We start from the raw sequence: 16,192 nt of genomic DNA on the forward strand, positions 1-16,192 counted from the left end.
AGTGACGAGGAGCAACGGTGCCCCCACAGCCAGGGCAATTACCCTGGGAGACTGCAGGAGACTGCTGGTGGGACCTGCATGTAAAAAATAAACACAAATATTACCTTAAAATAACAGAATTGAAGTGTTAGAAAATGTAATGAAAAAAGAGAATTTTTGTGTGTGTTTGATTAAAATACATATATATATATATATATATATATATATTAGTCAAACCCTAATGCAACACTGTAATAATAATAATAATAATAATAATCATTTATTTTATATAGTGCTTCTCAAGACACCCAAAGTCGCTTTACAGAGTCCAGAGTCCAGTAGTCACACACACAGTCATACCGGTGGTGGTGAGCTACATCAGTAGCCACAGCTGCCCTGGGGCAGACTGACGGAAGCGTGGCTGCCATTCAGCGCCTACGGCCCCTCCGACCACCACCAACATTCATTCACATCCATACAATGTGGTAATGCCACTGGGGGGGTGTCACCATACCTTCTGCTGTGTTGTCTCTGGTCCTAACGGTGATGACAGTACCATCTCCTTCAGCCGTAGATAAAGATGGGATCTCCTCTATCACCTTGCAGATGTATCTCCCTGAATCCTCTGGCGTGACATTCGTAAAGGTCAAGACTGAGCAGCCAGTCGTCTCGTTCAGCAGAGATCCATGAGAGTGATTCTTCAAGTAGATAATTTCACCCTTAATAACTGTTTGATTTTTCTGCCAATAAACTTTAAACCTGTCAGACTCCAGAGTCCAGCAGCAGGTGATGTCCACCGCCCCCCCCCTCCTCCACAGAGACATCATGAGGCTGGGTAACGGTGCGTCCGACTGGAGATGAAACACCTGCGAGGAGACAACAAGGTGATGTCATCACCACACCAAACACACACCATCGTTTCAGAGGACAAACCAGCTGGGTGAAACGTTTTGTGGCACTTTTCACCAAAATCTGAAGAAGCTCTAAAACAAAACAACCGAATGAAGCAGTCGCCCTGAAAAAATAGCGGTCCCTTTTTTTGTTATCGTTGCCAAATTCTAATTGTTTGACGACACTCTTTTTATATATAAAATATGAAGCGTTGGTATTCATCGATAAGATCGTTGACAAGATCTAAAAACAAAAGGCTGCCGTAGTTCAGATATCTAGATCTTTTATCTCTGAATGTGTCTTTAACCCTCCTGATGCCTTCAGGTCAATTTGACCCGATTCAATATTTAACCCTCCTGCCGCCTTGGGGTCAATTTGACCCGATTCGATGTTTCACCCTCCTGTTACCTTTATATTGACTAACATATTTTACCGTTTGGGTTCAATTTGACGCAAGCAATTAAAACCTCCAGAAAATTATTAGAATTAATATTGTTTTCCAAGTTTAAGTGTGAGGCACTTTATGTTTGTTTGTTGACTACCGAAAGAACACCGACATTAAACATTGAATGGGGTCAAATTAACCCAAAGGCGGCAGGAGGGTGTAATATTGATTCGGGTCAAATTGACCCTAAGGCAACACAAGGGTTAAAGGTGTTTTATACTCACTCCAAGATGAGAGGGCACAGAGAGAGGCGAGTAGCAGACTGCTGAGTCGAAGCTTCATCTTTACTCTCCGGTTCACAGCTGACAACTGACACTCATCTCCACACAGCAGCTCTGAGACCCCCCCCCCCCCCCCCACACACACACACACACTCACACACCGGCATCATCTTTTTTTCTACTGCCTCCCTCGTTATTTTCTGCAGAGACGTGTGAAAAACCACATGTTGTTCCTTCTTCCTTCAGATAGAAGTCAGTGATTTAAAAAAAGATATTAATTTCTGTTCACACGATGCAGTTCAGAGATAAAAGTCCATTTGGCTCTAGCGACAGAAATACTAAAAGGGGCCGCCAAACAAAATAGATCTTAAAGGAGTGAAGCAGTGGATTATCAGTATTTCCGCTTACGATATGATATGATGATATGAGATTCCTTTATTTGTCCTTTATCTTTACTTTACGGGTCTCAATACGGAACTTAAAGCGTATGTATTGACTCTGCACGGCTCTCAACATGGCGGCGGCTGAGCCAGCAGCTAGCAGTTAACGGCGTTACAGCCGCGCACAAAATTTACTTTGACAAGCGCTTTTACATCACTCCGCGAGCAAAATGTGCGAGAACATTTTTAACCTGCTAGCTAGTGAGTAGTTTTTTCTTTTTGACAGTAAGTGGGCGGGACCAGTCACCATCATATCGCTCAAATCGCTGCCTTCTATCTGAAGGAGGAAGGAACAACATGTGGTTTTTCACACTTCTCTGCAGAAAATACAGAGGGAGGCAGCAGAAAAAAAATGATGCCAGTGTGTGTGTGTGGGGGGGGGGGGGGGGGGGGGGGGAGGTCTCAGAGCTGCTGTGTGGAGATGAGTTTCAGTTGTCAGCTGTGAACCGGAGAGTACAGATGAAGCTTCTACTCAGCAGTCTGCTACTCGCCTCTCTCTTTGCCCTCTCATCTTGGAGTGAGTATAAAACACCTTTAAAGACACATTCAGAGATATAAGATCTAAATATCTGAACTACGGCAGCCTTTTGTTTTTAGATCTTGTCAACGATCTTATCGATGAATACCAACGCTTCATATTTTATATATATAAAGAGTGTCGTGAAACAATTAGAATGTGGCAACGATAACAAAAAAAGAGACCGCTATTTTTTTAGGGCGACTGCTTCATTCGATTGTTTTGTTTTAGAGCTTCTTCAGATTTAGGTGAAAAGTGCCACAAAACGTTTCACCCAGCTGGTTTGTCCTCTGAAACGATGCCGTGTGTTTGGTGTGGTGATGACATCACCTTGTCTCCTCGCAGGTGTTTCATCTCCAGGCGGAAGCACTGTTACCCAGTCCCATGATGTCTCTGTGGAGGAGGGGGGGGCGGTGGACATCACCTGCTGCTGGACTCTGGAGTCTGACAGGTTTAGAGTTTATTGGCTGAAAAATCAAACAGAGATTAAGAATGAAATTATCAACTTGAAGAATCACTCTCATGGATCTCTGCTGAATGAGATGACTGGCTGCTCAAACTTGACTTTTACGAATGTCACGCCAGAGGATTCAGGGAGATACATCTGCAGGGTGACAGAGGAGATCCCATCTTTATCTACGACTGAAGGAGCTGGTACTGTCATCACCGTTAGGACCAGAGACAACACAGCAGGAGGTATGGTGACACCCCCCCAGTGGCAGAAGAATCCCGCTTAGTTTGGCGAGATAGTCTTAAAACATATAAGAAGGCCCTCCGTAATGCCAGAGCAGCCTATTACTCATCAGTAATAGAAAAAAATAAATACAACCCCAGGTTTCTCTTCAGCACTGTAGCCAGGCTGACAGAGAGTCACAGCTCTGTGGAGCCGAGCATTCCTATAAACCTTAGTGGTAATGACTTTATGAACTTCTTTAATGAAAAGATTTTAACTATTAGGGACAAGATTAATATTCTCTTGCCCATAACCAGTGCCAATCTGTCCTCAAGTGGAATGGCCTTGGAAACCGCTGTATGCCCTGGTGTATATTTGGAGGGCTTTTCTCCCATCAACCGTGACCAATTATCTTCAACGGTTTCTACACGTCTATCTGTCTCTTGGACCCCATCCCGACGAGGCTGCTTAAAGACGTTTTGCCTTTAATTGGCGGCTCTCTATTAGATATTATCAATGTGTCTCTGCTAACAGGCCACCTCTCCTGAAGAAGCCCACTCTGGATCCAGAGGTATTGGCTAACTACAGACCGATCTCTAACCTCCTTCCTCTCCAAGATCCTTGAGAAAGTGGTAAATCAGTTGTGCGACTTTCTACATCATAATAGTTTATTTGAGAAATTTCAATCAGGATTTAGAAAACACCACAGCACCGAGACAGCACTGGTGAAAATTACAAATGACCTCTTAATGGCAGCAGATAAAGGACTCCTCTCTGTCCTGGTCTTGTTAGACCTTAGTGCTGCATTCGACACCATTGACCATGACATCCTGTTACAGAGACTGGAGCAGTGCACTAATTTGGTTTAAATCCTATTTATCAGATCGATCTCAGTTTGTATTTGTGCCTCGATAACCACCAACGTTAATCACGGAGTTCCACAAGGTTCTGTGCTTGGACCAATTTTATTTACCTTATACATGCCTTTGGGCAATATTATCAGGAAACACTCCATAAACTTTCATTGTTATGCAGATGATACTCAACTATATTTATCGATAAAACCAGAGGAGAGCAACCAACTCTGTAAAATTCAAGCATGTCTTAAAGACATAAAAACATGGATGACCTGCAACTTCTTGATGTTAAACTCAGACAAAACCGAAGTAATTTTAATCGGCCCTGTGCACCTTAGAGATCAATTATCTGGTGATGTGGATTCTGTAGACGGCATTGCCCTGGCATCCAACACCACTGTAAAGAATCTTGGCGTTATCTTTGATCGGGACTTGTCCTTTAACTCCACGTAAAGCAAATCTCAAGGACTGCATTCTTTCATCTACGTAATATTTCAAAAATCAGGCACATCTTGTCTCAAAAGATGCAGAAAAATTGGTTCAGACTGGATTACTGCAACTCCTTATTATCAGGCTGCTCTAATAAATCTCTTAGGTCCCTCAGTTGATCCAGAATGCTGCAGCTCGTGTTCTCACTAAAACTAAGAAAGAGATCACATCACTCCTGCACTAGCTGCTCTGCACTGGCTCCCAGTAAAATCAAGAATCACTTTTAAAATTCTTCTCTTAACCTACAAAGCCTTGATTGGTGATGCACCATCATATCTTAAGGAGCTTGTAGTACCATATTGCCCACTAGAGCTGCGCTCACTAAATGCGGGACTACTTGTAGTTCCTAGAGTCTTAAAAAGTAAAATGGGAACCAGAGACTTTAGTTATCAAGCTCCTCTTTATGGAACCAGCTTCCAATTTCAGTCCGGAGGCAGACACAGTCACCTCGTTTAGAGTAGACTTAAGACCTTCCTCTTTGACAGAGCTTATAGTTAGGGCTGAATCAGGTTTGCCCTGGTCCAGCCCCTTGATATGCTGCTATAGGCTTATAGCTGCCGGGGACGTTTAGGATGCACTGAGTACCTATCTCCTCTTTTTCTCTCCTTAAGGATGAATTTTCATCTCTCAATCACACGCTACTAACTCTGCTTTCTCCCGGAGTCCTTTTTGACTTCACGTCTCATGGGGTCATCGGACCCTATGAGACGGCATAGATCTATCTGCCTGACGGATCGTCTGGGTCGTGGAATTCCTGCTCATCCACTGTCCTGTTGAGACTCCACCCACTGTTGAGACTCCGCCCTCCTCCTCCCACCGCCATCTGCCTGATGGATCGTGGAGGTCTCCATCGTGGAATATGCCTACTATGAACTATTCATACACTCTGTCATATTCATTGAATGTATTTAACTCTAAATCTGTCCTTCTGTACACATTACATCTATTGCATCTGTCCATCCTGGAGAGGGATCCTCCTCTGTTGCTCTCCTCCAGGTTTCTTCCTTTTTCCCCTGAAGGGTTATTTGGGAGTTTTTCCTGGTCCGATGTGAGGTTTTGGGGCAGGGATGTCTATGTGTACAGATTGTAAACCACTCCGAGACAAATTTGTAATTTGTGAAATTGGGCTATACAAATAAACTGAATTGAATTGAATTGAATTGAATTACAGTGTTGCATTAGGGTTTGACTAATTTTTTTTAATTTTATCAAACACACACAAATGCTCTTTTTTTAAACTTTAAAAAAAAACTTCAATTCTGTTATTTGAAGGTAATATTTGTGTTTATTTTTTACATGCAGGTCCCACCAGCAGTCTCCTGCAGTCTCCCAGGGTAATTGCCCTGGCTGTGGGGGCCCCGTTGCTCCTTGTCGCCTTTGTGTGTTTCTGCTCTTGGCGACGGAGACAAGGTACGAGGAAAAAATATGATTATGGTCTCAAGCCATGCAGAGTCCTCTACCTCCTTCTTCGTGAAATTGAGTTGAATTTATATATTTTTTCGCATTGAAAAACAGCATTTTAAAAAAAATCAACGCTGCTCATGTGATTAAATGTAAATAATGTGATTGTTTCAAACAAAATAAGATGACATCATCGTGTTGAAGACGTCTTTAACTTCAGTCAGTATAGCAAACCTATTGTTAGAAAGAAGTTGACATAGGAGCAGGTGCTTGATTTGACCTGAAGACTCAATGAAATAAGTGTTTTTGCCAATCGGTGCTTTTAAGATGAAGACCAATAGGATTTTAAAATAAATTCTTCAATAAAAGCTGGAAATACAACACTGACCTATTATCACCTAATAAAAAAGTTTGAATAAAGAGATTACATTGCAGGTTATAAAGAAAGACAATGAGTTGAAGACGCAAAAAAACACTTTACGTTGTCATGACGGGAACTTTGGAGCGACGACTTTCTTCATCAGCTTCACGGTTAACAGACAAGTACCGATGGGAGCAGCTTTAAACGTGGAGAGGAATCATCAGGGCTGGTTAAAATCACGGCCGCTGAACTCTGATGGGAGACTAATTTGACCGCATAGGAGACTAACAACGACCATTTGCTTTAAATGACGTGTTACATGAAATATAGAAACAAATTAAACTTCAAGTTTGAGTAACTTTGACATTGGATTCTGGCATGCGTTATAACACACTCCATGTCCGTAAAGGAAATTCGAGAAGTGTATATACACATTTTAAGTCAAAATGTCACACGGTGTCATTTCAATGTAAAATGTATGGGCCCCAAAATCAAACCCTGTGGGACACCAAGGACACGTTTTTTGTGGGAATAATGAAAAATGGCTTGTTGCAATGGAGTAAGCTCTTCGGGATGTTTTAGCTGAGCACATTTAGTGCGGCTGAAGGCGGGAAAGTGTTTCAGGTGACACGACGATGCCACTTTCTGCCTCTGTTTATGAGCAATAGACCAGTGACCTTCTTGAGGCAGTAATATAGCAACGTGCAGCCGTGAACAATGGTAGATGCAGTAGCAACTGCAATAAAACATAAAACAGTACTTCCATGTTTATTTGTCGCTGCACAGGCTTCATTTTGTGTGACCGTTTGATCTTCTTTTTTTTAGCGCGAGCCGGCAGTGTGATCTACGAGGTTCCCCACATCGACTCTGAGGAGGCAGAAATGGACAAACACAGCACTAGCTCCTCCAGAGGTTCTTCCCAGTGGGTGAGTGCAACGCCATCGAGGCTACACGGAGAATAATGCTGTGTGTTGAAAGGGGAAAACAACCGTATGCTGTGATCCTGTCATGTAGGTCTAATTTGTAGGCTTAGTGGAGAGAATACACACAAATGCAGCGTCACAAGCCATTTTTGTGAACTTTGTTTTAGTGTATCCAAATGTCCATTTAAATTAATCGGAGCCTTATTGTCAGTAGACCTCGGCCTTTCATTATTTTTCGATATAGACCTACTAAAAGTGTCCAACATCTTTCCAGAGTGTGCATATGTGCTCAATATAAAGTGTGTGAGCTGAAGAGTGAATGGTGGTAAATGTGCATATTCCCTCTACATGTTAAGTGGACAAAGTTTAGCTATGTAATGTTCTACAATATACAGCATCCTACATTAGGTACATGCTACGCTGTGTAACACAGTGAGATATATACAATAAAACAGCCGTGCAATACTTCAGATATTCTGTGGCGACTACTACTTTAGTCGTTGATATAAATACAGTCGACATCATCAATAATACCAGCGACAACCAAAACACCGGTAGCGTCCGTACTTGTGAACTATTCATGTAAAGTGTTAACTACCAATTGACTGATCACAAAAGCTTGATTTCACAGTGCTAACTTTGAAAATCATGCTATTTAAAATTCCGCACATGACCGCAGATAATGTAGTTAAAAGCATCTTGTGACTCATAATGCTGGTATATTATATTTCTTTTATTCCAGACTCATGAGTCCATAAGGCAACAAACACAAATACAACTAGAATGGGCACTCGGTAGAGTGCATACCTTCGCATATCACAAGATTGGGCATTGAATTATGAACATTTTGGCATTAGTTGCATGCCAATTGGACAAAAATGTATCGTGCTATGGTAAAAAAAGAGTTTGACCTTTCCATGACCTTGACCTTGACCTTTGACCCGATTGATCCCAAAATCTAATCAAATGGTCCCCGGATAATAACCAATCATCCCACCAAATTTCATGCGATTCAAGAACATTTTGACCTGTTCATGACCTTTGACCTTGACCTTTGACCCGATCGATCCCAAAATCTAATCAACTGGTCCCGGATAATAAACAATCATCCCACCAAATTTCATGCGATTCGGTTCAATACTTTTTGAGTTCTGCGAAAGATTTTGACCTGTTCATGACCTTGACCTTTGACCTTTGACCCGATCGATCCCAAAATCTAATCAACTGGTCCCCGGATAATAAACAATCATCCCACCAAATTTCATGCGATTCGGTTCAATACTTTTTCTGCGAAAGATTTTGACCTGTTCATGACCTTTGACCTTTGACCCGATCGATCCCAAAATCTAATCAACTAGTCCCCGGATAATAAACAATCATCCCACCAAATTTCATGCGATTCGGTTCAATACTTTTTCGAGTTTCTAAATATAACACATATAAATAAATAAATAAATAAATACTAGAATGGGGGCACTACTTTCATTGAAGTAGCCTTAATATCACAAGATTGGGCATTGATGATTTAGCATTTTTGATTCATGCCAATTGGACAAAAATGTATTGTGCTATGGTAAAGAGTTTGACCTTTCCATGACCTTAACAATCATCCCACCAAATTTCATGCGATTCAAGAACATTTTGACCTGTTCATGACCTTTGACCTGTTCATGACCTTTGACCGATCGATCCCAAAATCTAATCAACTGGTCCCGGATAATAAACAATCATCCCACCAAATTTCATGCGATTCGGTTCAATACTTTTGAGATTCTGCTTTTGACCTGTTCATGACCTTTGACGATCGATCCAAAATCTAATCAACTGGTCCCCGGATAATAACAAATCATCCCACCAAATTTCATTGGTCTCGGCTTTTTTTGTTTTTTGCGAATAAACAAATAAATAAATAAATAAATACGATCATAACATAACCTTCCGGCATTTTCAATGCGAAGGTAATAAATAAATAAATAAATAAATACACGGCGATCAAAACATAACCTTCCGGCATTTTCAATGTGAAGGTAACAACACTATATGAAATACAATATGAGGACACAAGTACAATCACTGCAGTTAAAAAGTCACAACATACAAACAAGTTGTTCCAATGTTTCAAGAAACAAGAAAAATACCTCCTATAACTCAGTTAAGGCTTTAATCATTACATTTTCATTTAATCAACATTTAAATGTATTAATAAAATTCCTCAAAACAACATGAGCAATGGGAACATTGCGTAACCTAGCCTGTATAGTAAAGCGTTGCCAGTTCTGTTTTTGAATAAAAGGTTGACTTTATTTTATTTTATCCAATAGAGCAATTAATCGAAAAAATAATCAACAGATTAATCGATTATTAAAATAATCGTTAGTTGCAGCCCTAATGTCCGACCTTACTCTGCTCATTAAATAGTCTTTATGGATTCACTTTAATATGTTCACGGTTGTACTCTGTTATGTTATTTTAGTCTGCATTATGTTATCAGGTGTTATCTCCATTATGTTATCAGGTGTTATTGTACAGCAACACCACAATCTACGGGCTTCGTTGAACTACGATTTAATACCCGACGAATAATCTGGATCATATTTTAGCTTCAAGAAGTTAAATTTTTTTCTGGTCACTTAGTATGAAATATAGTTTTGTTTAAACCGCCGTTTGAGCAGAACCGTCCAGTGTTGATACACTATGATGAAATATAACTGACATCCTGTTCCTTTGTCTACCAATCACGCCTACAGTAGCAAATTGTAGACATTACCACACACACATGTTGATATACTGCTTTATTCCACTGATACGGTTTAATGTAAACTTTCTCTGTCTTTGTCTCTTTCAGTGTCAGGTACCAGTGTATGAATCCTGCGATTACTTTGAACGTGTGGAGACCAAAGAAAGTGAATGAGGATGTGCCGAGCGGGGACCTTCACTCATCTTTCAGTAGTTTCTACTTTTCAACATGTATATAATGTACATTCTTTGACTAACCTTCACCTGAATTATGCATGTGTGAATATTGTGATTTTAAACGAGTGTAAATATGTGTTTCTCTAAACTCTTTGTGGTCTAAGTTTGTTTAAATAATGACAAAGTGTGTGTGTGTAGAGATGCAGGTTTCACAATGACTTCAAATCACACAGAGGACACAGAGTGGAAACTGTGCTACGAGTTCGGCGCATTAAAAAGGTCAAAGACAGGAAGTGGAAACAGCTCGTATGTGGTCGTGTGTTTCTTCGTGTCCTCGACACTGACCCTGTTTTACTCATTTCAGGTTATGTGTTTTTCTTCTCCTCACGACCACGTTAGCATTATTGGAAGCAGAGTTACAGGTAGCAGTAGTTTAGAAAATATGACCACAGTTTACATGAAGAGTAGCCGTGAGAGCTGAATTGTGAGAATATATATATATTATACATACACTACCGGTCAAAAGTTTTCCAGTTTTTATTGAAATTTAGGCAGTTCAAGTCCAGTGAATAACCTGAAATGCTACAAAGGTCAGCAGCAAACTGCCAGAGGTTAAACTAAAAAAGTTTAGGTTACCAAAAACTGAAAAATAATGTACATTTCAGAGTTTCAGAGTACAAAAAGGCCTCTTTCAGGGAACAAGTAATTAAGGTTAACGAGTTGCAGCTGGTCTAACAATTCCTACAGGTGTCTCAACTTTAGTTGATTACTTACAAACTCAAACCTGTGAACAGACGATGTTACTACACCCTCTGAAGCATTAAAGTCGTATATTGCTCTTATAATGGCAAGAAAAAGGCAATTAACAAAGGAAGATAGAGCATAGTAACCTTTAAAAGTGTAGGTCTTTCCTTTAGAGAAATTGAGGTGTTATAAATCCTTTGACCGGTAGCAGGCACGTGCACAGACATTTTGAGGGGCAGGTGCTCAAACCCAAAAAAAGGGCACCCAATGCCAAAAAAAATTCTGACAGAGTTGAAGCATTAGCAGCAATACACTGATGATGCTCTCCTCGACCTGCGTTTCCCCTGAGCAGCATCAGACCGCTAGCTTACATTTTCTTTATGAATAAAGATGAATTATTATATAGCAACAACAGTACAAGCGTTCTGATTGGCTAATGGGCGTCATGCCAGCCACGTATTGCCCTCCTCGCTGGTCTGATACAGATCCGTTTTGCCCTCTTACGTCATTTTCAAAATGAGCGATATTGATAGACATGAACAGCCAAGAGCAGTGATCCTCAAACTAAAGCCTGCGGGCCGGATACGGCCCGCCTCCACATTTGGAGAGGCCGTATGATTTTTTTTTCATTCTGGCCACGCAAATCCTAGACTAGCCCCTGTTAAATAGAACGGAATAAGAATTATCTCTCTTCTCTAATCTCTCTCTTCTCTCTCTCTCTCTCTCTCTCTCTCTCTCTTCTCTCTCCTCTCTCTCCCTCTCAGACTTTGAAATCACGGATTTCGTGAGTTTTTGTTTGTTTATTTTTTTAGGAAACGTCGGATCAGTTGTGACGTCATGTTTTCAGCAGCGCTAATGTTGTGGTTGATTTATCACAAAACAACGTCAGGAGACAAACACCGTCATGACCTGTGTGTCTGATGCTGCGGGTCAGAGGAGAAGGAGGTGCACCCGTTTAGTGGCGGGAGGAGCACTGAGCAGAGGAGGAAGTGGAGGAGATGGGAGGGGCGGGGCAGGGGGAAGAGGGGGGGGCTCGTGAGCGTCGCGGAGCATGTCGGGGCGAAATTCTCACAATAACTCAAATAAATGCCCCGTCGGATATTAAAACACATTTGGGGGGACTTGATGACAGAGAGAGTCACTTTTATTCTTAAATACTGATGAATGAAAAAAGTGTCTCCAGCAAAAAGGGCACTTTTCCCATCCAGGGCAAAAGGGCTGGTGCTTGAGCACCACTAGGGCTCTATCTGTGCACGTGCCTGACCGGTAGTGTACATATTTTACTTAACTTGCATCTCAAAACATTTTAATTGTGACACTTTAGCTGCTCTAAGATAGTTAACCAGCAACTTGTTCTGTACTGCACTATTTGTTTTGTTTGTTCTGTATTGTGTTGTAATGTATATTTTGTTTAAGCACAGAGACACTTTACCAAGTCAAATTCCTTGTTTGTGCAAACTACTTGGCCAATAAAACTGATTCTGATTCTGATTCTGAACCAGCAACTTGATATCAAGTTAGGGCCGAGTTAAAAACAATCATTTATTTTGAAGGCCATCCACTACACCGTGGACTCAGAAGTTCATTCAGTGAGACTCATGAGGCCTCGGTGTTCCACTGAACCACTCGGAAGGTCTTTCAGTGAGACTAAAGGTGCGTTCACACCAAAAGCGAGGCAATTTTTTCGAGCGACGGAATCCCATGAAAAGTGGCTGCGTTAGACGCGTCATTTTTTTTTCCGGTGAGTTTAAACATTGGGCGGCCTTATTGTAGGCGGCGTTTATAGCAGCGCGTTGTCAGCGGCGCAATTGTCGCCGCTAGTTTAAATATTTCAACTTTGAGGCGATCATTTCGCAACTCAGGCCAATCAGCTCTTGAGCGTCATCGCTGTCCCGCCGCTGTTGAATCAGATCAAGAAGGACAATAATGTTATGAACACAATTACACACGTTTAGATGTTCCGCTCTCGTAGCTGGAAGCGGAAGTCTTTCACACGTAACGGTAACTTCATCGGTGAAAGTGACCGAGCTGAGTGAGCCCACGGGTGATGTCATATATAAATATATATATATTATATTAATGTTATGAACCCAATCACGAGGGCGTTAGATGTTCAGATGTGTGAGATGTCCTCAACAAATATAAAGCAGAACTAGTGGTTCATTATTCCGTGGTGGATGAAGGAAATGATAACGGTCTTTCCGGAGACGAGACATGGAGATAAGCCCCGCCCCTCGCGGAGCGTCGCGACGCTTATGGCGTGAACACAGCAAAATGGTCGAGCGTGTAAACTCACGCGTTTTGGGCGACGCGGAATATCGCGTCGCTTTTGGTGTGAACGCACCTTCAGGAGGCCTCGGTGTTCCACCGAACCACTCAGAAGGTCTTTTGTTCCAGCGGCAGTTCGATTTTTTAATGAACACCTTTCAGTTTTTTTCGATTTAGCATCTTTCTGATGATATTTTAAGGGGCATCTTCTGGTTTTGTTTGTTCCTTGTCGTGTGTTTCTTGTCTGTTTTTGTCCGTATGAATTGTTGGTGGCGAATGACTTCCCCCACTGGGGATTAATAAAGTGTTCTAATCTAATGTATAGGTTAGGATCATTGTCTCAACTAAATATCTGTAATCAGTCAAGGCTCTGCTCTAAGATAGTTAACAAGCAACTTGATATCAGCCTTGTCGGGTATGCTAAGTGGCTCAAATGTTGTTTATTTTATATAGCCCAAAATCACAAATTACAAATTCCCCTCAGTGGGCTTTACAGTCCGTACACATACAACATCCCTGACCTTTGACCTCACATCGGATCAGGAAAAACTCCCAAATAATATATTAAAAACCCTTCAGGAGAGCAACAGAGGAGGATCCCTCTCCAGGATTGACAGAAGAATAGATGTCATGTGACCTTGAATATTAACATTCAATGAATATGACAGAGTGTGTGAATAATGAGTAGACTTACTGTGATTAGTAAGGAGAACAATCTCTTTAAAATGTTCCATAAGAAAAAGTTTTAAATTGTTTGCCTTGGGACAAAACACATGTTTACATCCAACATTTCTCCACTGCAACAGCTAGTGTGCTAGGCTAGGAAATATGAGGATGAAACATTAGCTTTGACCTTACAAACAATTAGTGTTTAGGGATATAGATATCAGGCATAACAATGCACAAACATCCTGCTCCTGGGTAAATCCTGGATATGTAATGCTGACGGAGCAGCCGACACTACAGAGCGCTGTCAGCATGGAGGCCACGCTGGGTAGTTTAGTCTAACCCATGGTGCACCGGGGATTTACATGTCGGTCAACAGAATTATGCTGAACGACTAATAAGTTAAATAGTAGCCCGACGGGCATCTAATTATACCAAAGGTATGTCAATACAGAGAAAATTAACCTCATGACTTGTGTTAACCACCTCATAATATGAGCATATACCCTTCGTACGCTTTGACACTGTTGTATTTGCTGAGCATTGCTTACATTGTGCACATATACTACGGTTCAAAAGTTTGGATTCACTTAGAAATGTCCTTATTTTTTCAAAGCACTGTTTTTTCAGTCACCTCGTTTACAGAGCTTATAGTTAGGGCTGAATCAGGTTTGCCCTGGTCCAGCCCCTTGATATGCTGCTATAGGCTTATAGCCGGGACGCGAGACAAATTATATCTCCTTTTTCTCCCTATTTTCTCTCTTCATCTCTCAATCACACGCATTAACTCTGCTTTCTCCCCGGAAGTCTCCCTTTATACCTGGGGGTCATCGACCCCTCTTGAGACGGCATAGATCCCATCTGCCTGATGGGATCGCCCTGGGGGTCGTGGAATTCCTGCCCGCGACTACGCACACTGTCCTTGTTGAGACTACCACCTCCTCACTCCCATCTGCCTGCATGATCGGAGGTTCCAACGTGGCGCTCAACATGAACTATCTACACTCGTCATTCATTGAATGTATACTACTATCCATTCATTACTGTACACATTACATCTATTGCATCTGCCATCCTAGGAGAGTCCTCCTCCTCTAGGGCTCTTGCTCAGGTTTTTCCTTTTTTTTCCCCCTTTACAAGTTATTTAGAGTTTTTCCTGTCCTTTGTCCCCTGATTGGGGCAGGGGTGTCTATGTGTACAGATGCTAAAGTTAACGGAGACAAATTTGTAATTTGTGAAGACAACGAATTTAAATTAATACATTCAATGAAGATACCATTCAATTGATCATGAATACACTGTACATAGTTAATGTCTCAATGACTATTCTCTGGTGTTTAATGAAGTCTCTGCAGAGGTGTGTAGAGGCCCATCTCCAGTGTTCTAATGGTACATTGTGTTATCGCCTTAGAAGACTAACATAGGGGTATAAAACTCTTGAAAACCCTTTTTATGTGAGCGCAGCTGAAAACAGTTATGCTGGTGAGAGAAGCTATAAAACTGGCCTTCCTTTGAGCCACAAGAAGAACAACATTAATATTTACAATACAAATCATTATTTCTTATCAATGTCTTGATTTTATATTCATTTTACAATTCATTTAAATAGATAAAAGTGTGAGTTTTCATGGGAAACACAAAATTGCCTGGGTGACCCAAACTTTTGAACGGTAATGTAAATGTTTTCAAATCTTTGATATTGAAAAAACAATTGACTTAAAACCCCTCCTGTTACCTTCAAATGTACAAACATATTTTACCCCAGCAACTTAAACCTCAAATTATTTCCCAAGTTTAAGTGTCAGGTACTTTATGTGTGTTTGTTGACTACTCTTACACTGCCGTTCAAAAGTTTGGGGTCACTTAGAAATGTCTTTATTTTTCAAAAAAAAGCACTGTTTTTTCAATAAAGATAACATTAATCAAAAATACACACTATACATTGTTAATGTGGTAAATGACTATTCTAGGTGGAAATGTCTGGTTTCTAATGAAATATCTCCATAGGTGTATAGAGGCCCATTTCCATCAACTATCACTCCAGTGTTCTAATGGTACATTGTGTTTGCTAATCGCCTTAGAAGACTAATATCTGATTAGAAAACCCGTGCAATTATGTTAGCACAGCTGAAAACAGTTATGCTGGTGATATAAGCTATTGAACTGGCCTTCCTTTGAGCTTGAAGTTTGAAGAACAAAATTTATACTTCAAATATGAATCATTATTTCTAACCTTGTCAATGTCTTGACTATATTTTCTATTCAATTTTCAATTCATTTGATAAATAAAAGTGAGTTTTCATGGAAGACACAAAATTGTCTGGATGACCCCAAACTTTTGAACGGTAGTGTATATATCCAGAACACCTGCTCACGACTACGACAAAATATGCAGATCTCCATA

The 16,192-nt window shown here is 40.9% G+C and overlaps 1 protein-coding gene across 1 annotated transcript; it reads left to right on the forward strand.

Annotated features, from left to right (window-relative positions):
* The first annotated feature begins 2,455 nt into the window (after positions 1–2,455).
* Positions 2,456–10,415, forward strand: LOC130211625 (uncharacterized). Its single transcript, XM_056442498.1, has 5 exons — positions 2,456–2,493; positions 2,839–3,189; positions 5,815–5,922; positions 7,100–7,200; positions 10,043–10,415. The coding sequence occupies exons 2-5, from the start codon at positions 3,036–3,038 to the stop codon at positions 10,106–10,108; spliced, it is 429 nt and encodes a 142-aa protein (XP_056298473.1). The 5' UTR covers positions 2,456–2,493; positions 2,839–3,035; the 3' UTR covers positions 10,109–10,415.
* The last annotated feature ends 5,777 nt before the right edge of the window (positions 10,416–16,192 follow it).

This window comes from Pseudoliparis swirei, chromosome 21 (genome assembly GCF_029220125.1).
Source record: "Pseudoliparis swirei isolate HS2019 ecotype Mariana Trench chromosome 21, NWPU_hadal_v1, whole genome shotgun sequence".
Classification (NCBI taxonomy): Eukaryota; Metazoa; Chordata; class Actinopteri; order Perciformes; family Liparidae; genus Pseudoliparis; species Pseudoliparis swirei.